Below are 23,792 nucleotides of genomic sequence, written 5' to 3'. Positions count from 1 at the left end.
TCCTTTCAGGTATCTTATTTTGAATATAAAATGGTGAATGGTGGCAAAAAAGGTGATCTTTTGAATTTGTTTAAAAAAATGTTTTAAACAATTTCTGCCTAAAAATTTCACCGAGCACCTTCTGATTTCTTCAAAGGAGACATTTTTGAACAGGAATCCGCAAAGAAATCGAACCAGAATTTTTTTCATACGGGAGCGATCTCACAATAGGAACTAATAAAACAAAACTAGACAGCGGGAGCAAAAATACTTCTTAAAGACAAGGTGTAAATATTTAACTGAAAGCACGACATTTGCATAAACATGAGTCAGTTGATAAAATTTAAACAACGACTAACACATAATCAGGTCATTGTCTTATGTCTGAAAGTCACTAAAGAAGTTCCTACATGCTTTGTTTGAAAAGGGAAGGTTATACACAATTGTTGTTTTTTTTTAAATAAACTTGTCAGATATTTGTCAATTTAACATGTAATTTATATTGTTATTAATAGTTTCAATTTGTACAAATGTGTTATTTCGTATAGTTCTATTGTTACAATGTTAGCCAATCACTTGTTTTTCAGTTTCTAAACTAAAACTGAATATTTGTTTCTTAGTAGGCGAAGAGATCTAATGTAATAAAGATATAATAAGCAACAATTTATTTGTAAATTGAAATTTCTTTCAAACGGTTTATTTTTCGTGAGGGTTTACGTTTTCCCGTGAGGGGTTTTGTCATTTCCTCCAATGGGCGCGTTTATTTCTCAGGAGGGTTTACGTTTTCCCATGAGGGGTTTTATCAGTTCCTCTATCGGCCGCGTCTCTAGGTGGCGGGTAGGGGAATGTCCTCATCGGCATAGGCAGAGCCGCCGAGTAGGGAAGAAATAAAATACTCCCGTGGGCCAAAAACTGACTAAGAGAACAAACCCCCCATAAAACTCTTGGCCTCCAGGTTGTGGGGTTGTGCTATGGACTAGCAATCTATACATAGAAAAAAAGGCTCTACGATACGTATATGTACTATTGCCCCGGAATAGTACCAAACGTGGATCAGATCTAGGCATCAAAATAGGATATACTATTAGGAACTTGAAACGTATGCCATAAAACGGCTACAGAAATATAAGATGGATGTAACAACTATTCAGGAAATGAGTGAACAGGCTCGGGTAGCCTTCAGATGGGAAATTCTCTGGTTTTATAGTTGGGAGAAGAACAAAGACATGGGTGTGGGTGTATTTTCGTAATAACTAAAAAACTGAAGTCGGTCGTAAGATAATTCAAGCCAATAAACAAACGCATTTTAAGACTGAAAGGAAAGTGGGCAAATCTAACTACACTTGAGAGCAAAATAATCGACTCACTTGCTGAATAATTGTACACGTGGAATTTTGTAGTTTATCAGTGCATGCAACAAGTAAAGAAACAGATACAAGGGACGAAGATACATTAGGTAGGTATATAAATTTCTAACACAACCCATACGGGCGGGTATTGGGCGATTGGTATTTCAATGCCAAACTGAGTAAAGAACAGCATCTAAAATGCTTTTCTTTGCAACCATATTTGATGATTGGCAATCACAGTTTACACGATACACTAACGTTAACGGTTTACGACTAGCAGAATTTGCTGTAACAAGATGGTAGTAAAAACTACACGGTTCCAAAGGAGACATCCATAAAAGCACGTAGGTCGCAAATAATGGAACTACTCGTCACCAGATAGATCATATACTCATTGAAGGCACTCTAGCAATAACATAAACGCACCTAGCATGGGAGGAGCAGAAAGTTGGGGATAAAACAGAAATGAACATCAATGTTTTAAGGATCACTCTGTAGGATACATTGTGGAAGATAATGATGAAAATAGGGGTACTCAGAAAGCTGGTAGGATTAGCCTATATGTATGCACGTATCAGAATTGACAGCAGTACATCAGATATCAGATCAGTTTCAAATCGAAACGGGTCTAAGACAAGACACTTTCTCCTTTGTGTTCTAAAACTTCGCTTTAGAACACGCCACTAGGAAGTCACAATCAGAATTAATAAATGGCTTCGCTGCCCAAGGAGAGAAAGTAAAGACGGAAGACCCTCCAAAGACGTAACGAAACGGAAGACCCCCAAACGGCCTTCGAAAGGCGTAAGTTCGTTAATGGGTGTAAGGAGATATGATATTTTAACGTCCACGTTCTCTTTAACTCAATACCTCGGAGAGTCAAGATCATTGCGTCAAGACATTGTCAAAACTTAACTAACGGGCATGCTTCTAAATTAAAATCTCATCAAAAATCGGTCAAAAATTTTCGAATCTCTTCAGCTACATACTTTTTATTAGGGTTCTAAGATGATTAAACATGAACCTCCCATAGCGATGTTATACTCTGGGCTAATTAGCAAAATTCATGGAAAAGTTATTTACCAGCAATTTTATTGCTGGAATCGAATTATAAGATCCTATATATTAATAATATAGTTATGCAAAGTCCGCATATAGTGTGCTACTTTTTTTATAAACAAAATGGCGCCGACAAATCGTATTTTTTTCAATTATTTCTCTATAACTCCGAAGATTTTAACTTTACAACAAGAACACCCAAATAAAAATTCACCACAATTAAATTCTGCATAGAGATATGTTTTTCACGATTTGCTCCGACGAAAATTTTCCTCGGAAAATGCGGGTTTTCCTAACAAAAACTCTAATTTTCAAATAAAGTTTTAGGTAAGTAATTATTAATCAATAATTAAATATCTTAGTGACATCAAAGCTTTCTTGGTATAGATTGTAATTCCAGAAGCCGGTGAAAATTAAACGAATATTTTAGCAACAATTCAATTGTTAATAAACAATTTACGATCGCAATAATAACCAAAATAATCATGATACATTGATCAAACTTATAAAGATTATAAAGATGAGATGCTTATTTAATATTTTATCGACAAAATACAAATTATTCTTTTTTTTGCATAATCTTTAAATTTTGAAAAAAAATAGTTTAGTTATAATACGCTGGTCTAATTAGTAAAGTACAAAGAAAAGTTATTTACCAGCAATTTTATTGCTGGAATCGAATTATAAGATCCTATATATTACTAATATAGGTATGCAAAGTCCGCAGATAGTGTGCTACTTTTTTTATAAACAAAATGGCGCCGGAAAATCGTATTTTTTTCAATTATTGCTCTATAACGCCGAAGATTTTAACTTTACACCAAAAACACTCAAATAAAAATTCACCCCAATTTAATTCTACATAAAAGCATGTTTTTTGCGATTTGCTTCGACGAAAATTTTCCTCGGAAAATGTGGGTTTTCCCAACAAAATCTCAAATTTTCAAATAAATTTTTTGGGTCAATAATTATTTATCAATAATTATATAGCTTGGTGAAATAAAAGCTTTCTTGGTATAGATTATAAATTCAGAAGCCGGTGAAAACGAAACGAATATTTTAGCAACAATTCAATTGTTAATTAAAAATTTAAAGTTGCAATAACAACCAAAATAATCATGAGACATTGATCAAACTTAGAAAGATTGTAAAGGTGTGATGGCTATTTAATATTTTGTCGACAAAATATAAATTTTTCATTTTTTTGCATAATCTTTAAATGTTTAAAAAAAATTGTTATAAAAAAATTAACATTTCTCAGAAATTGTTTATTATATTCTAATTTTATAAAATACTTAAAATGCGTATTTCATAGGTCTTGAAAATGAATGCTTTAAAAAAATTTTCCAACCATTCGCAAAAAAGTTATGAAACAGCAAAGTAAATATACGAAATCTCCGTTGTTTATAATTTGTTTTAATTGTTTCAAAGCTTAAAAGTGAGTCTATGGTACAATCTAATTACTCACAAAGAATGTCAAAAATTAGTGCAATGGTTATATTTTAATCAAAGATTAAAAATACTTTTTTTTTGTAATTTTTAGCGCAAAAGTAGGCCTGATACAGAGTCGGAGCTAAAATGTTCACTCGAAGCGACTGACACGCAGCATATATTATTTATAAAAGTGTACGTCTCGCGCAGCCGGTCGTCGCTCAGAGTGAAAATTTTAGCTACAGTGCTGTATTATTCTACTTTCGCGCGTGTAAATTACAAAAAAATATATTTATAATCTTTAATTAAAATATAACCATTAAATTGATAATCGATATTTGTTTGTAAATAATTAGCTTGTACATTATACTCACTTCTACGCTTTGAAAGAATTAAAAAAATGTATAAACACCGTAGTTATCGTATGTTTATTTTACTGTTTCATAACTTTTTTGTAAATGGTTGCAAAAAAGTTTTAAAGCATTCATTTTGAAGATATTTGAAATGCGCATTTTAGCTATTTTTTAAAATTACAATATAATAAAAACTTTCTGAGAAACGTTAATTTATTTATAACTATTTTTTTTAAACATTTAAAGATTATGCAAAAAAATTAAAAATTTATATTTTGTCGACAAAATGTTAAAAAGGCATCTCATGTTTATAAGATTTCAAAGTTTGATCAGTGTATCATAATTATTTTGGTTATTATTGCGACCGTAAATTATTAATTAACAATTAAATTGTTGCTAAAATATTCGTTTAATTTGCATCAGCTTCTGGAACTATAATCTAAACCAAGAAGGCTTTTAAGTCACCAAATTATTTAAATATTGGTAGATAATTACTTATCTAAAACTTTATTTGAAAATTAAAGATTTTGTTGGGAAAACCCGCATTTTCCGAGGAAAATTTTCATCGGAGCAGATCGGTAAAAACACGTCTCTGTGCAGAATTTAATCACGGTGAATTTTTATTTCAGAGTTTTTGTTGTAAAATTAAAATCTTCTGAGTTATAGAGCAATAATTGAAAAAAACACGATTTTCGGGCGCCATTTTGTTTATAAAAAAAGTAGCACACTATCTGAGGACTTTGCATACCTATATTATTAATAAATAGGATCTTACAATTCGATTCCAGCAATAAAATTGCTGGTAAATAACTTTTCCCAAAAATAGCCTATTCTCCGATAATCAGCCCAGACTATTATCAATCTGAAATCTATGGTTAAGGCCTCGTATACATACAGTGTGTCCACGATTGGGGTGCCCAAGAGGACAAACTGTTTTATTTTCAATTTTAGCGAAAAATGTCATTCTTGATAAAAAGTTTTGCTTGTTCTAAAACCCCATAAAACGAAACGAAATTAAAGTTGTACAAATCCTGCTTAATTTTGTAGTCAATTTTATGTAAATCCCTATAAATTTTTGCACTAAGTTCGAAATCGTAACAATAATCTAGTGTTGCCAAGCCACAATGTAGCTTAGTAAATGTCAACTAAAATAAATAATTTGCGAATCGTCATTTTTTTTTCGACAATGTTAAGCGTTCAAAAGAATTTACCTTGTGATCAAGTTTATTGTTAAAATTATTGGAATAATAATTATTTAATTATTAAATAATTGGATGTTTCAAGGAGAACGACAAAGTCTGGTTTCATAAACCAAAGAAGCAAAAGGGTTGTTCTCCCAAGTTATTATTGTTACAATTTCGAACTTAGTGCAAAAATTTATAGGAATTTACATAAGATTGGCTATAAAATTAAGCATGATTTGAAAAACTTGAATTTTATTTCGTTTTATAGGGTCTTAGAACAAGCAAAACTTTTTATCAAGAATGACATTTTTCGCTAAAATTGTAAGTAAAAAAGTTTTTCCTCTTGGGCACCCCAACCGTGGACACACTGTATAAGGGCGGTTTGCCAACGTTGACGTCGCGGTTTACCTGAAAAACCCAACCGCCGCGGTTCAAGTTAACATAAGGTTTGTTTCAACACTACCCAGAAACTGTCCATGAACGATCACCGTCCTGCGCAATACCATGGAACGTATACATTCGTTCCCATGGAACCCATGGAACGTTAATTATCTAGTAACGAAACGGTAATCTGACGGTTCTTGGTCGTATTGGAACAAACCTATAGAAACAAATGCAACCGCTCAACATCGTACATTATATGCAACCGCCAGTTTACCAGCGTTTAAACTGGTAAATCGCGGCGTCGACGTTGGCAAACCGCTCTTATATAAACAAGCTCTTAGCTATCTATGGTTTAGTTATCCTTAAAATATTTTCTCCGTTCACCCGTTAAAAATTTCTGGTTATTTAAAGAAATTATTATGAATCGACAACAATATTAGTATGAATGTACTGTACCTATATCATCTGCATATTTTAAGTTTGTGTCATATGTTAACACACGTAGAAAAAACGTTATCGGATGTTATTTGGTAGGTAATATGGTAGGTGGACAATGGACATACCTGCTCATCTTCAACTGACATTGGTCCTCTAACTGTATTTTTTATTTAATATTTAAAATCACAACCACAACATTTAAAATAACTGCGACGTAAAACTTACTCTCCGCCCAATATTTAAATTTTAGGAGACGTCTCGGAATAAAATCAAACGATTTTGAACTGACTTGATGAAAAAAAGAATAAATTACCATTTACCACAAATAAAATTGAGTGTAGTTTGTTTACACGAACAGCGTAGGTTCCCCAGTGTTTATTATTAAAAACAAATTTATGATACACGCAAATGGGATATTTAATAAAAAGAAATAATTATTTTATTCAAGTTCTGAAGGAAATATTAAGACATGACTGTTCAACGTTAAACTAAATCATTTAATGTTTTCAAATAGACTACAAAATGCGATTGTTTCTTTATAAAATAAACTGAAAATATTCTGGGGAATTACGAAATCAGCTTGTGAGTCAACAGTTATTGCTTTTGTTTCTTCTGTTCAACCTTTACTGGGGAAGTACATGTAACTACCTGGGTGGGTTGTGATTGCGCGCAGCGGTCAAATACCTCCTGCGGTTCTCTCACTCTAAAGGTCGCCTCATATTATAATGCACGTCGCGTTTTCGTCACGTAGCGTTACGTTTGCGAAAAATATAATTTAATGGTTTTTAAATTGAACCATTCATATTGTGCGTATAAGACACGTAACGTAGCGTATAAGACACGTTACGTCTGCGTTCGGTTCATTCGAAAACAATATTTTTCGGATGTTGACAGATACGGGTCGTTTTCCCCTTGTTGTTTATGTAGGTATTTCTTTGAATTTGATACCGAGTATTTAGACCGGTCAGTATCGTCGCCCTCGCTAGCGAAATTATTCCGATTCGATTTTTTGCACAAATTTACTCAAAGAGAGGTTCTTATAACATATTCACAGGGTGCCAGGCGGTGCCGTGGTCGAAAAATTGTTTAAACAATCTTTTTTAAACAAATTCACAAAAATATTTTTTCATTCGAGCAATATTTTTTTAGATAATTTGGGTAATTCTGAGCAAAAAAGGTTTCTTGTCATTTTTCTCTAAAATTGCGAAAAATCAAGGCTTAATAACTCCATTAAAAATTATTATTATGAATTTCAATAAGTGACCAAATCAAGTTTCAAACAACTTCTTCAAGGTCCTGAAGAGGTTTTTGTCATTATTTTATTACAAAGCTGTTATTTTTAACTATTAACAATTACCGCTATAGTCCAACTGTATCGTCGCCCCCGTTAGCGAAATTAGATTTTTTTGCACAAACTTACTCAAAAAGAGGTCCTTATAACACATCAACAGGGTTCCGGGCGGTGCCGTGGTCTAAAAATTGTTTAAACAATTTTTGTTAAACAAATTCACAAAAAGAATTTTTTATTAATAATTTAATTAAACCCAAATTAATAATAATTTGAGTTATTCTGGGCAAAAAAGGTCTCTTGTGATTTTTCTCTAAAATTGATTGTTGTCGAGTTATATGGCCATTTCCGCATTTTTGCAAGATATGTTTTTTGCTAAGAATAACCCAAATTATCTAAAAAAAATCGTTCGTAATGAAAAAATTATTTTTGTGAATTTGTTTAATAAGAATTGTTAAAACAATTTTTTGACAACGGCACCGCCCGGCACCCTGTGGATGTGTTTGTTATAAGGACTCTTTTTGAGTAAGTTTGTGCAAAAACATCTAATCGAAATAGTTTCGCTAACGGGGGTGACGATACAGTTGGACTATAGCGCTAATTGTTAATAACTAAAAATAACAGCTTTGTAGTAAAATAATGACACAAATCTCTTTGGGACCTTGAAGAAGGGGTTTGAAACTTGATTTGGTCACTTATTGAAATTCATAATAATACTTTTAATCGAGTTATTAAGCCTTGAAAATGGCCTTTTCGCATTTTTCAAATTTTTAATCGCATGTAACTCGACAACAATCAATTTTAGAGAAAAATGACAAGAGACCTTTTTTGCCCAGAATGACCCAGTTTATCTAAAAAAATATTGCTCGAAATGAAAAAAATATTTTCGTGAATTTGTTTAAAAAAAATGTTTAAACAATTTTTCGACCACGGTACCGCCCGGCACCCTGTGGATATGTTATAAGGACTTCTTTTTGAGTAAGTTTGTTTAAAAATATCGAATCGGAATAATTTCGCTAGCCGGGGCGACGATACTGCCCGGTCTAATTTAAAAAGTAGTTTTCGAGGCAATTTGTCATGTAAACATGTGTTGTGACAATAAACACATCTGCACCGCACCAAACTGAAACCAACGTAAACGTTCTATGTATGATAATGTGAATGGGCAGTCCGATTGCCGGTCTGCAAACGCTACGTGCCGAAAACGCGACGTGCATTATAATATGACGCGACCTTAATACCCGCAAGTTAGGTTTGGACCGAAGGGTTAGGTCTTCCTCCTTTCTAACCGCTGCGCGCAATTGCAATCTGCCCAACTACCTATTGCTGCTTAAATTCTTTTTATTTGGCCATTAAAAGAGGTCCAGCCAGGTGTCTGATTTCTTAAGTTGTGCTCACAACGAGGCGCCGACCCTCGCTCCGTGGTATCCCACGTACTGCTCGTACCATATTATCGATCGCCAGATGCATTATTTTAAATGCGAGCGTTCACCCAAATAAAGAGTAGGATACTAAGCTCTAGGCTAGGATACGATGCGATGGTCTCCGTAGTAAACACACCCTTAGAACTCAAAATACTAGGCTGGACATTGAACGTCAAAAGGTCAAGGACATCCAAAAACAGCAACAACACCAGAAATCGTAGAAATAATAAAGGATATGGTACTGGAAAATCGTCGAGTGACTGAAGATTTAGTAGAAGCCTTAAGCCGCGTCCTCACTGGTAAATTTTTCGTGTGTATTGAACTAATGGTTCGTCGAAAAAATTTGCGTCGCAAGAATTTGCATCGCAAATTTTTACCAGTGAGGACGCGGTGCTCGACCAGCGAAAATGTATAAAACATACCGACAACCGATGGAGCGTGTGCGTTGTGTGCGTCGAAAATTCTTGCGTCCGGTTTATGCGACGAGCACGTCCACATTATAGCACAATAATTTACCTCGAGCATGCAAAAGTTTTTACCAGTGAGGACACGACACTAGACATCTCATTGGGCAGTTTAAGCAATATTTTGACTAAAGTGCCTATTGAATTTCAGAAAGCTGTGTTCACAATGGGTGCTGCATTCGCTAACAACGAAAATAAAACACATTCGAATGCGACTTTCTCAGTAACATTTAGATTTTGTGCATCGATTCACAATTATATAATATGAGAAGTATTTCACCATGATCCTGAATCAAAAACAAGACGCTAAATCTAATGAGTTGTGTGAACTTGGTTCTTCAGTTCCGAATCGAAATTGTGTCCAGAAATCGGCCAAGAAGGTGTTAGCATCAGTTTTTTGGGATGCAAGAGAAATTTGTTTGTGGATTACTTGCAAACTGATACAATTATAAATTCTGGATATTATTGTAACGTTTTACACCAACTCAAGGAAAAAAATCGTGGAAAAAACCGGTTTGCAGAAGAAAACATCCCTTTTCATCAGGACAATGCACCGTGTCATACGAGCATTTTAACAATGGCTACAATCGAAGTTCGAATTGTTGAAGCATCCACCGTATTCATCAGATTTGGCCCCTAGCAACTTGCATTTGTTTCAATATTTCAACTATTTTACAAGATGGCGTAGGTTCCCGAGTGTTTATTATTAAAAAACTAATTTATGATACCTACACGCAATGAGATATTTAATAAAAAGAAATAATTATTTTATTATTGTTTTATTCAAGTTCTGAAGGAAATATTAAAACATGACTGTTCGACATTAAACTAAATCATCATATTGTTTTCAGTAGAGTACAAAATGCGATTGTTTCTTTATAAAATAACAGAAAATATTCTGGAGAATTACGAAATCAGCTTGTGAGTCAACTCTGTTTAACCACTACTGGGAAAATGCACATGAAACTATTGCTGTTCAAATTTTTTCTTCTTAAAGTACCCTCTCCTCAATGGAAGTTGGCTTCTACAATTGCAAACTTTTCTCTGTCTTAAGCTGTTCTTATTAGCTGTTCAAAATTTAGCCCTGTCCAATTGTCGAATGTTTCAGAGTAACGATAGTCTTTTCCTTCCTAGTCCTCTCTTTCCCTCGATCTTTCCTTTCACTATAAGTTGGGCATATTGGCACTGATTACTTCTCAGTATGTGGCCTAGGTATTTCTAACTTTCACTGTGTTGAAAAGTTGTCTTTCCTTGCCTACTCTATACAGCACTTCTTCGTTTGAGGTATGCGATGTCCATGAAATTTGGAGGATTCTTCGGTAGATCCACATTTCAAAGGCCTCCAATTTATTTACGGTTGATATTTTAAGGGTCCATGTCTCAACTGAATAGAGAAGAGTCGACCAGACGTAGCATTGTGATAAACGTAGTCGAATTTCGAGTTTTATTCGAGAATCACAAAGTAGTTTTCTAGTATTTTTATTTTTTCGAAAGATTTTCTGGCCTGTTCTATTCTCGTTCTTATTTCTATATCAGGATTTAGACTGCTATCGATCCAACATCCAAGGTATTTAAATCTATTGACCTGTTTTAAAATGTGCCCATTATTGTGCAAGGTTGAGGTAAGTTTCATATCGGAGTCGGAGTAGTTGGAGATCCAAGGCAGAATCCGCAATCAACACCGTATCATCGGCGTATCGGATGCTGTTGATATTTACGCCGCTCACCTTGACTCCATCCTTGGAATCCTCAAAATGCCTCTTTAAATAGAAACTCGGAGTAAAGAATAAACAGCAGGGGCGACAGAAAACATCCTTGTCTAACTCCCTCCTAATTTCTACTTCTGCGGATGTGGAACCTTTGATCCTAACTCCTATATACGTTTAAGTGCTACCTATATTTAAAATATGCTGAGACAAATACTTTACCAGATCTTCGTATTTTGTGCTAAGGTTTCTCCAGTTACTATATGGACAATTCTTAATGAAACACCCTGTATAGTTTTTTTAGTTACGACGTTTAGAGAGCTTTGAGATGTGGGTATTTCGTCGTATGCTGAAAATTCCATGGACCGACCGCGTTAGAAATGAAAAAGTTTTAAGGCGTATTAGTCCTGTCGCCAGGTGGGGTACAACGGCCTCCTGTATTCAGATGGACTTACCCAAGTTTTTTTTATGTATTTTGACCCATAGAACACGAATTTTTTGGGTAACAGTTGATCCGGATGTCGATAAGATTGTTATAAACAAAGAAGTTGAGGAATTACATAACAGCGATTTCTCGCAAAACAAAACATGTTTTTGTATTTTTTGGGCCATTCTAACCAAAAAGTGTTCCTACAAATTTTTTCGTAGGATGCATAGTTTTCGAGATAAACGCGGTGGAACTTTCAAAAAATCGAAAAATTGCAATTTTTGTACCCGAATAACTTTTGATTAAAAAATAAAATAGAAATTCTGCTTACCGCATTTGAAAGTTCAAGTCAAAGTATATCGGTTTTAGTTATTTGCATTGCTAAAAATTTATTATTTTATTGTTAAACAAAAGTATAAACACCTAGTGCTGGAGTGACGTTTTCAATGATTTCTCATTTAAAATCGAACGAGTAGATAGAGTAGGTACAAGTGCAAGCGAGGCTATTTCTACGTAGCATGCATGTAAACGCATGTATTAGGCACGGGAAACACTATGTGTTTACAGCTTTTTTTAGCAATAAACACATAAATTTTTAGCAATGTATATATTCGAAACCGATAGAATTTGACTTGAACTTTCAAATGCGGTAAGCAGAATTGCTATTTTATTTTTTAATCAAAAGTTATTCGGGTTCAAAAATTGCAATTTTTCGATTTTTTGAAAGTTCAACCGCGTTTATCTCAAAAACTATGCATCCTACGAAAAAACTTGTAGGAACATTTTTTGGTTAGAATGGCCCAAAAAATACAAAAACAGGTTTTGTTTTGCGAGAAATCGCTGTTATGCAATTCCTCAACTTCTTTGTTTATAACAATCTTATCGACATCCGGATCAACTGTTACCCAAAAAATTCGTGTTCTACGGGCCAAAATACATAATAAAAACTTGGGTAAGTCCATCTGAATACAGGAGGCCGTTGTACCCCCCTGGCGACAGGACTATATGCAGGGCCGGCGATAACGGGCCTGTAAGGGATGCGCTGCAGGCGGGCGCCAAGCTGAGCTTTTTTTTCTGCTGGTGCTATACAAAATAATAATTAAAAAACCGAATAAGTGTTGCAGGCGGGGCCTCGATTTTTGACACTTCGCTTCGTTATCGAACGTATTCGCTTCGTATCTGTTTAGTATACGAAGCGAACACGTTCGATAACGAAGCGAAGGGTCAAAAATCGAGGTCCAGGCGTCTTATACCCTAGCGCCGGTACTGGGAGTATGGATAGAGAAAGTGAACTCACTGAAATTATCAAGAAATGTAAAACATTTTATCTTGGACACATATTTAGACACAACAGGTATAACTTCCTTCAACTTATTATAGAAGGGAAAATAAAAGGAAGACGCAGCCCGGGTAGACGACAAATAACCTGGTTGCGCAATATCAAAGAATGGACAGGATTAGACTTTCAAAGTCTAATAAGAAAAGCCCAAAATAGAGAAGACTTTGCAGAAGTCATCGCCAACCTTCGCTAAAAAGACGGCACCCAAATAAGAAGGTTTCTATTGGTCAGAATCTCTATGAATGAAATAAACAAATTTATGTGAGCAATTACTTTTTTTTATTGTAGGTAAGTAATAAAATTCTAATTGCACAACTCAATTATAGGTCTGGATCCCGCGTACCAAAAGTTTATTAATAGCTAGCTGAAAATTTTGTTAATAGCTTAACGGTGTCTAGTCGGACAAACTTTGATATGTGGGAACCAGTGGCGGCTCGTCAGGGTCGGCAGTGCCGACCCACACATTTATGGACACATTGTAGATTTTTTTAAATATTTAAGTTAATCAGAGTTGATGATATTCGTTTCTGTGAAATAAAAAAATATCTGTCAGATAATACAGACTAAATTTTATTCATTGTTTTTAAAAGAATTCGATCGATCCGATACGTTAAGTGATCCCTGTGCGCTGTGCGTAAGAGACTTCTCAAATCAATGATCCTAGCCATGCACCCGATTGCGATTGTGTGAATTCTTATAAGGCCCGCTTTGGCAAGCCGTCCCCAGATTAACCATTTGCTTGTAATAAGAAGCTATGGAATATTAGCCGATAGGCAACCAATTATATATTCCCCGTATTTATTTGAATGGCAAGTACGGCAGATAAACAATCTGCCGAGCGGTGATCTGCAAACGACAACAAGACACGTACCTATTATAGACCAGGGCGCATCTGTAAAAATATTAGTACATTAATTTGGACGTTGAGAGGTGACTCATATTTGTTTGCAGAAATTGCTTGAAAATAACTCATATAATAATGTTTGAGTTATCCTCCCACTCAAAAAGGTCCGGAACATTGTTTAAATAATCAAAATGTCAAAAAATGAAGGAAAAATTCGATTTTTTTCTTCATTTTTTGATTATAACTTTAAAAGTTTTCTTTTTCGAGAAAAGTTGCACTGACATAAAAGTTGCGTAATTAAATTTCCTACAATATAGGATTAGTTAAAAATTTTAAAAATTGTCACCCTTGTTGCAAAATGACAATAATTGCGAAAAAATCATAAAAAAACAAGTATTCGCATTTTACGTTTTTCAACCATTTATGGTACACTTAAGACCTTCATAATTTTACCCAGAAAAACTATATCATATAATAAAACATTTTGTATAAAACAAATAAAATGTGAATTTCATTAAGATCGATTCAATAGATTTTGCAAAATAAATTTTGCAATCCAGCTTTTGCAAAAAAAATTCATTTTTTCAAAATGTTGCAGAACTGAAAATAAAGCAGACAAGTTGAATTTATTTTTACGTATAGAAGAATACAGTATCTTTCTTCTATATGTAAAAAAAATTCAACTTGCTATCTGCTTTATTGTCAGTACTGCAACATTTTGAAAAAAATCATTTTTTTGCAAAAGCTGGATTGCAAAATTTATTTTGCAAAATCTATTGAATCGATCTTAATGAAATTTACAGTATTGTTTTATTATATCATAAATGGTTGAAAAACGTAAAATGCAAATACTTGTTTTTTATGTTTTTTTTTTCGCAATTATTGCTGTTTTGCAACAAATATGACACGTTTTAAAAATTTTAACCAATCCTATATTGTAGGAAATTTAATAATGCAACTTTTATGTCAGTATAACTTGTCTCAGAAGTGAATACTTTAAAATTTAAAATCAAAAAACGAATAAAGAAATCTAATTTTTTCTTCATTTTTTGACATTTTCATTATCTAAACAATGTTCCGGACCTTTTTGAGTGGAAGGATAACTCAATTATTATTTCCAAAGAATTTTCAAAATATATATTAGACAAGTTCATTAAAAATTATCCATCATTCTTTAATCAAATAAAATAACAAAATGGATTAACAGTTTTATATGCTGATCTAAATATTTTCGGAAGATGGGATAAGTTACAAAATATGTTTAATTTTATATACTGCAATTCATTAGGTATAACAAACTGTTTCCGAAATTAATAAATTATTGTGCTCAAATGTGGGCAAATTCTGCCTCAAATGAACGGGATTTCTCTTGTCTCAAAAGAGTCAAAACGTATTGTCGAAACACCATGAAACAAGAGAAAATGTCAAACTTGTCTCAAATGTCAATAGAAAAAAACTTTTAAAACCTGTCCAAAACAATAATAAATTTTACAATGACGTTATAACCCATTTTGCTACTTCAAAACAACATAGTCTAGAGTTAATTTATAAACAGGTTTAGGTTCTAAATTTATAGGAAAAAACAAAAAAAAATAAAAAAAAAATAAAAACCAAAATCTTTTATGAAATTGAAGCCTTTTAATTAGAGATGGCATACCTATCTGAGGAGACAAAACCTTGCCGACCCTGTCCCTAAAGCCACGAGCCGCCACTGGTGGGAATACTGGAACAGGGGAAGTTTTAATTGTAGAACGTGATTTTAATTGTGGAACGTGTCATCCTGACAAGTTTACGATTGTGAAAACTAGCAGGTTGTTTTTAAGTTTATTCAATAGCAAACTTTATATAATATATGAAAAAATATTTGTCCGACAGATATGTTGAGCATTTTAATAAGTCCGACACGTAGAACATGTCAAATGACAGGAATTATGTTGGTGGTAAATAACAGTCTGATTTTTGCATGAGAGTTTAATGAAAGGTTATTGGGAATGAATTGGAAATTCTGTACGACAAAATACATGGGACGTTTTCGTAGTGTAACGTTCGAAACCTGTAACCTGCTCCACAATTAAAACTTACCCTGTTCCAGTGTTCCCGTACATCAAAGTTTGTCCGACTAAACTCCGATTAACAAATTTTCAGCTTTCTATTAATAAACTTTTTTGGTACACGGAGGCCTATTATATAGCATTAGTCTGGTTATTGAATGTTGATCACATACCAGTTTTGAATATAATTCGAGCTTTTTCTCGTATTTCGCTGTTTGTCAATTATTCTTGGCATCATTAATCTCGAATCTTATCTTGACGTGCAAAATGGAAAGTAGAAATTAACACGGTCGAAATCAACATTCACGGTTCAGACATCGGAAATTATATAATAAGAATAGTCTCCCGTTTATTACCGCTGACGCGGCTTTGGGATTATAGCAGGGTAGTCTGCTATATCTGAGGCCTACGGTATACAAGGAAGGTAACAGGGCCAGTGCTACGCTTCAACCGCCTATTATTACCCCTGGTTTTGCCCAAGGTACTCATTTTATTCAGGCTGAGTCGACCTGGGGCCTATAGACATTTTTAAAAATGTCTAGTTGTTCTCGCCGGCGCTGGGTCTCGAATCCCGGCCTACCAGCATGCGAGTCAGACATTCTACCGCTGAGCTACGCCGGTCCTACATCGGAAATTATCGTGCCTAAAGAGGATGATGATAATGGTGAGAAATAAGATACCTACTGCACCGAGAGAAGAATTTCTTTTCTCCTAAAACACTGATTTCTTTGAGCTATCTTTCTTAAAATTTACCATATATTAACTTAAACATACCGCTTCACATATATAAAGAAACGAGTTTTTTAAACACAACTCAATAATTTCTTACAGATAATTTCTTCCATAAGAAATGCATTATTGGTTACATTTTAATTTTCTTATCCTAAAGTTTTTGTTTCTTACATAGGCGTAACCAGGGGGTTTTGGGGGTTATAACCCCCCCCCATTGTGATGGACTTTGAGCTCTATACGCTTAACACCATACCTCTCTCAGAGACCTTCCCGTAGTTGTAACCCCCCCCCCTTTCCAGTAGTTGTAACCCCCCTTAGGATCATCCTGGTTACGCCTATGGTTTCTTAAATTGAAAACAACAAATACTTTGCAGTATAAGAAATATATGTTAAGTTAATCCATATTTATATTTGTGAACAAGAAATTTTCTTGCAATCAAATAAATATTTTAAACCACAAGAAATAATTCTTCAGAAATACCCTCTGTAGTAACTGTGATTATTAAATAAAAACTTTATCATTAATGCCGAAATGTTTCTTGCAAAGAGATTTTCTTCCACAAAAGAATTGCGCAGTAACCATTATTCACTATTTGTGATTTAATCTCAGTGTTTGACAAGATGGCGTGGCATTAGTTCATTTTCATAGATTGATTTTGGATTTGTTGGTATTCTTTAAAATCTAAGGGATAGTTTGAAGGTACGTACATGTACATAGGTATTAAATAAAAGTAAATTGATTAATTTAAGATGTAATAATAATATTGTTGCATATCCGAATATGTATAATTCTAAAAGAAACATAACAGTATCTTTATATGCATTTTAGATATCTATATTGATGGACAACTCTGAAAGAAAGGATCTTATTCTAACTGGGAAATAAGCCACAATTTAACTTAAAAAATGATTTTATTGACGTTTCGACTTCCACCTCGGAGAGAATATATCTAATATAAAGCTTCAGAACAATATTGAAAAGAGCTATTAACCAACTAGGGGCTTCCATAAATGGTAGAACTGTATACAGGTAAGTTCCTTTATAAAAATGTGAATACTTATGTATAAACTATAGTATGTTTCTTGAATGTATCGTCTTCTATATACAATCCTACAATTCAACATTATATCAAACATGGCGTGTGCTTTATTTGTCATTCTTCTTCTTCAAATGCAAATCCACTAATGGATGTTGGCGATCACATTTTCCATTAACTCTCTGTTTCTTGCAATGTGGATCAGTGATTGTATGTCGGTAATCCCTGTCCATTGCCTTATGTTTCGGAGCCAGGAAATTTTCTTGCGTCCTATTCCTCTCTTGCCTTCAATTTTACCCTGGATTATAAGTTGAAGGAACTGGTATTTTTCGTTTCGCATGATGTGACCCAAATACGCCGTTTTTCTTTTCTTGATGTTTTCGAAAAGCTGACGTTCTTGGTTGATTCTTTTAAGGACATCCACATTTGTGACTTTCGCCGTCCATGGTGTCTTTAGGATACGGCGATAAAGCCACATTTCGAAGGCTTCTAATCTGTTTATATCCCTCGTTTTGAGTGTCCAGCCCTCTATGCCATATAGCAGCACCGACCACACGTAGCATTTAGTAAACCTTAGTCTCAGTGTAAGGTCGAACTCTGAGCAGCTCAGTTATTTGTCATAAAGAAATATTAGTTGGTCTAAAAGAAACATCTTAACGATTAAGAACTTTTATTGCCGAAAACTGAATAAGTTAAGGTATAAGGTATAAAATAACTTAAGATGTAAACTAATAATACTTTCCTGTAATAAAATTTCTTAATGATTTGGTTTGCTGTCTCTTTTAGATTATATAAATAAATAAAATTACAATATATGTCTGCTTCAAGGTTTTACATTGGTTGTATTTTTCTTCTTATTTTAGCTAAACAATGTCTATTGTGTGATATTATACAGATAAATTATTAATATTTCATCTACAAAAAGAAAAAAATTAACATAGATGGTAGGATAAATAAAGCCATGTTTGAACTAAATATGATTGATTATTATTTGTTGAAATGACAAGAAATGTTTTTGGATTGTAGACTGTTTTACTGATACCTACTGTTCTTATACCAAAAAATTAATAGTTTTTATGTGGGCCCGTGTATTTGTTTTTTTTTTGTATTTCTTTTTGTCAAATAAGTATGTACTTATACTTATATCCTTATAAAATTTTTTTTATTAAAATAAGTTTACTCTTTCTCCATAACGGTTTTGTTTTAGGTAATTGCTGATATACAAAGTGCTATTAACAAAAAGAAGGAAAATTTAAGGAAGTTGGATTTGCCTCTCCATCCTTTTATTATTGTATAGAAGCCAGTGGTTTAAATGTGGAGAAATTATTTGTATGTATTAATATCTAACGTTTTATATCCTGTTTTTATTATCGAATAAAGAATAATTTTACCTTAACAGAATGATTTATTTCGCCGTATGTAATATCACTTTATTTTTAAGAAATGTAACTTAATTCTAAAATATACAATTATATCTGCGAAATATGTTTCTTGACATTAAATACATTAATTCTTAATGGTAAGATAACAATATTCCTTACTAAGAAATATTATTGCTCAAAAAGAAGAGTTTTGTAATGCCAAGAAAATATATTCTTATGACAAATATAATTTCTTTCTGACAAATGGGTTTGCAGTTTGCAAGAAAGTGATAGTTTAATTATGTTTAAGATATATTTCTTTGGGTATATTAAAATTTATTTGGAATATTTTAGAAAATTATATCTTACATACAAAGATATATTTCTTAGGCAATATGCCAAGTCGATCTTTCTTAAATATTAATAAAGTTTCTTTATGTCAAGAATTTTTTTCTCTTGGTGTGAAAAGCCAGAAAATAGAAACCTTTAGCTCAGTGTGAAATTACATTACTTGCAAGATTATTATTAGTAGGTAGTATAATTTACCGCATGTTTCGAACAAGATAACTTCTACTTTAGAATAACTTCTTTATCTTGTTCTACTCCTTAATTTGCCAGGCTACGAAGTAAAAACCAATCAAATTAGGTTAGGTGCAACTAATTAATGGAAATGTAAATCAAATTTCGTTCTGTTTACAAATTTTCCAACGTTTTATTACTTTTTCTCTGACACTGACAATTATCAATTTTTATATAAATAGCTTAATAAGAGAGACTTAATACTAACTGTCTTTTACAAACCGTAGATAGCGACTGAAAAACTATCTGTCGACTTCTTCACTAACTAATTTTTGTAATTTGTTGATAGACCAGAATAATAGTAGCTCAAACATACTGAAACACTGCACAACACCATGAAAACCTGCAATCGATCTTGACAAAAAGTATTTGCATTAAAAATAGACATATGTACCTACTACTTGTTTTATTTCATTCATTAACATCATTAGTGTTAGTTTACTAATAACACAAAATTATTGTTGGCCCATAAAAATGCATAAACTGTTAATTAACGTGCTTTTAAAACTGCAGTTCAACCTCACATGGCTATCAATAATGTAAGATATGATTTATCGAGTTTGTAGAGTTTTTATAATACGGATAAGTAAATAAATGGATCCCTATAAGGACGAATGACAGAGAGTATAAATTTGAGTAGGTAACAGAATTTGAGTACCTTGGAGTAACATTACAAATAGAGCAGGCGAAGAGAGATATAGATAAACGGTTGTTGAAAGGTAGTAAAGCAATAGGATCATTTAAAGCACTATTAAAGGCAAAAAAAGGTGTCCAGAGCAGCCAAGATTCGAGCTTATGAAACAACAGTGAGACCAACGGTGTACGCATGTGAAACTTGCACAATGAATCAGAAAGATGAAAAAAAAGGCTCTAATTTTTTTCAAGATGTGGAAGAGGAAAATCTTGAGAAATGTTTTTGGTGGTATAAAGGTGACTAAAGGGGAATAGCGCAAAAGAACCGGTAGAATGGAGATTTATAAGAAACTCAAAATAACACAGAAAATCAAAGCTCAGAGATTTAGATGGTTGGGACATGTTTACGAATGCCAAATGAAAAAAACGTTCTAAGAGTTTTGCAAGCATGAGAACAAGGGAAGCAAAGAAGAAAGTGGTTTGATGACGTCCGGACTGACATAGAAGAAATGGAACACGGGACTGGACAGACTACGTGAACGACCGGAAAAAGTGGAAGAATCGATTCAAGACTATCGAAGCCAAAGACCTCTAAGATCTGCAGTAGAACCCCGATTATACGTGCGCGGATTATCCGGGCTGCGGATTATCCGTGCTATGATTTTCCATTATAGACCAGGGCGCATCTGTAAAAACATTAGTACAGTTGGACGTTGAGAGGTGACTCAAATTTTTTTGCAGAAATTGCTTGGAAATAAATCAAATAATAATATTTGAGTTATCCTCCCTTTCAAAAAGGTCCGGAACATTGTTTAAATAATCAAAATGTCAAAAAATTAAGGAAAAATTCGATTTTTTTCTTCGTTTTTTGATTATAACTTTAAAAGTATTCATTTCCGAGAAAAGTTGTATTGACATAAAAGTTGCGTGATTAAATTTCCTACAAAATCGAATTGTTTAAGAATTTAAAAAATATTCACCCTTGTTGCAAAATAGCAAGAATTGCGAAAAAAACATACAAAAACAAGTATTCGCATTTTACGTTTTTCAACCATTTATGCTACACTTAGGACCTTCATATTTCACTCAGAAAAACTTTATGATACAGTAAAACAATACTGTAAATTTCAATAAGATCGGTTCAACAGATTTTGCAAAATTAATTTTGGAATCCAGCTTTCGTAAAAAAAAATTATTTTTTCAAAATTTTACAGGACTGAAAATCAAGCAGATAGCAAGTTGAAATTTTTTTTGCGTACAGAAGTGTACTGTACCTTTCATTTGCAATTTTGCAAAATTAAAATCGATTAACACCACGGCGTCAGGAATTTTTTTAAATAAACATTAATTATTGGTGCTACGCGCAGGACAGCGGATAGTTTGCTCTGATTGGGCATTTCAATGACCTTTGATAATGATTGATACATTTTAATTTTTATTACATTTCGATATAAATAAATAAATTTGTTTATTGCAAAATAATAACACATACTCTATCCTTTGAAATAACACTTTTATTAGCAAAAACTTTCTTTGTTCATATATTTTAACTTAAAAATAAAAATGAATAACCATTTTCAATTTCGTTGCAAAACGAAAATACAGCCGAACCATATTCCAGTCCAATCAGAGAGTGCTGCAAGCGACTCTACCGGTTTCGAACAGCCGAACCATATTCCAGTCCAATCAGAGAGTGCTGCAAGCGACTCTACCGGTTTCGAAACTTAAGTTTCGAAACCGGTAGAGTCGCTTGCAGCACTCTCTGATTGGACTGGAATATGGTTCGGCTGTATTTTCGTTTTGCAACGAAATTGAAAATGGTTATTCATTTTTGATTTACATTTACTCTGTGTGGAGTATGAAGGGAACCAGTCTCGTTGGAACTTTACCGCGCTGAGCAGATGTGACGTGAATTGTAAATTGTAGAATTCCCTCATCTTCCTTAGTCTCAGCATCCGTATGGCTTGCAAATTGTAGAAGCCTCGGAGGTGTAACCAGAGAAGGTTCCCATTGTTTTCATTCTGGTGGGATATGTTATATGCCATTAGAGTGAAAACTTAGTCTTTTTTTTTTAAATAAAAGTTTAATATTTTTAAACATATGCAATTGTTTAAACAATATTTCACAAACAACAATAAAATTAGTTTGATTTTTGTGGAATTAAAATATTAAAATACAACAAAATAGAGAGTAAGGAAATAATAAATTAGATAAAGATTGGAAGGAATTTTGGTGGAAATCAACTTGTGTGAATCAAACAGCGATGTCCTGCGCGTAGCACCAAAAATTATTGTTTATTTAAAAAATTTCCTGACGCCGTGATAATTAATCGATTTTAATTTTGCAAATTGCAAATGAAAGGTACAGTACACTTCTATAAGCAAAAAAAATCAACTTGCTATCTGCTTTATTTTCAGTCCTGTAACGTTTTGAAAAAATGAATTTTTTTGCGAAAGCTGGATTGCAAAATTTATTTTGCAAAATGTATTGAACCGATCCTAATGAAATTTACAGTATTGTTTTACTGTATATTAAAGTTTTTCTGGGTAAAATATAAAGATCCTAAGTTTAGCATAAATGGTTGAAAAGCGTAAAATGAAAATACGTGTTTTTGTATGTTTTTTTCGCAATTATTGCTATTTTGCAACTAGGGTGACTATTTTTTAAATTTTTAACCAATTCTATATTGTAGGAAATTTAATTATGCAACTTTTATGTCAGTACAACTTTTCTCGGAAATGGATACTTTTACAGTTATAATCAAAAAACGAAGACAAAAATCGAATTTTTCCTTAATTTTTTGACATTTTGATTATTTAAACAATGTTCCGGACCTTCTTGAGAGGGAGGATAACTCAAATATTATTATTTGATTTATTTTCAAGCAATTTCTGCAAAAAAATTTGAGTCACCTCTCAACGTCCATCTCAAAACAGATGCGCCCTGGACTATTACTCCAATTGCATTTTTGAGGATTTATCGGAATAGTGTCGCTAATAATTGACTTGTCATCGGCCGCTGCGTCTTGTTACGCTGAATGTGTGAAATTTGGTTGCGCGCTAGCAAAGTAGTGTTAACAAATAAATCTTTTTACAATTGAACAAAAACTAGGGATTTCAAACAGAAGTGAAAAGGAGGAATATGTCGAATCATTATCACGAATCTATAAAGTTGACAAGCAACACTTGAAAATCAAAGCTGCCAATTTGCCAATATTATACTAGACTTGAATAATTTACTGCGCAACATTTGTTGAAAAAAATACAATGAAAACTGCATACGATCTTACATTTTTCGAGACAAAAGGTATTTGCATTAAAAATAGACATACTACTTGTTTCATTTCATTCATTAACATCATTAATGCTAGTTTACTAATAACATAAAATGTTAGTTGATCCATAAAAATGCATAAACTGTTAATTAACGTGCTTTTAAAACTGCAGTTCAACCTCACATGGTTATCAATAACGTAGATATGATTTATCGAGTTTGTGGAGTCTTTATAATACGATTTTAACACTTGCTTTACAATTAAAACACGCTTTTGCCGTTATTTCTAAGGTGAATACACGGAACGTGCTCTTATTGTTCTTTTAGAAATATGCTAATCATACAAACAATAATTTATTTTGAGATTTGTGTCAGTGATTGGTCATTAGCATTTTGTGTACAAAAACCATATTTAGAACAAATTAATGATAAAAACGACACCAAGTGGAACAATGTTAAC

General features: G+C 33.1%; 1 protein-coding gene across 4 annotated transcripts in view; it reads right to left on the bottom strand.

Annotated features, from left to right (window-relative positions):
• The window catches only part of LOC114343861 (protein PALS2), a 358,522-nt gene that overhangs the window by 126,422 nt on the left and 208,308 nt on the right, over positions 1–23,792 (bottom strand). Inside the window, exon 1 of one of the 4 annotated variants that reach the window (XM_028294717.2) lies at positions 6,300–6,427. The exons of the other annotated variants lie outside the window; for them this stretch is intronic. Coding sequence (XP_028150518.1) covers positions 6,300–6,320 — 21 coding nt within the window. The 5' untranslated portion in view covers positions 6,321–6,427. Of the gene's footprint in view, positions 1–6,299; positions 6,428–23,792 lie in introns of those variants that run through there. 4 annotated transcript variants of the gene reach the window in all.

The sequence above is a fragment of the Diabrotica virgifera genome, chromosome 2 (genome assembly GCF_917563875.1).
Source record: "Diabrotica virgifera virgifera chromosome 2, PGI_DIABVI_V3a".
Taxonomy (NCBI): Eukaryota; Metazoa; Arthropoda; class Insecta; order Coleoptera; family Chrysomelidae; genus Diabrotica; species Diabrotica virgifera.
Note: the sequence above shows the minus strand (reverse complement) of the source record. Positions and strands in the feature narration are given on the sequence as shown.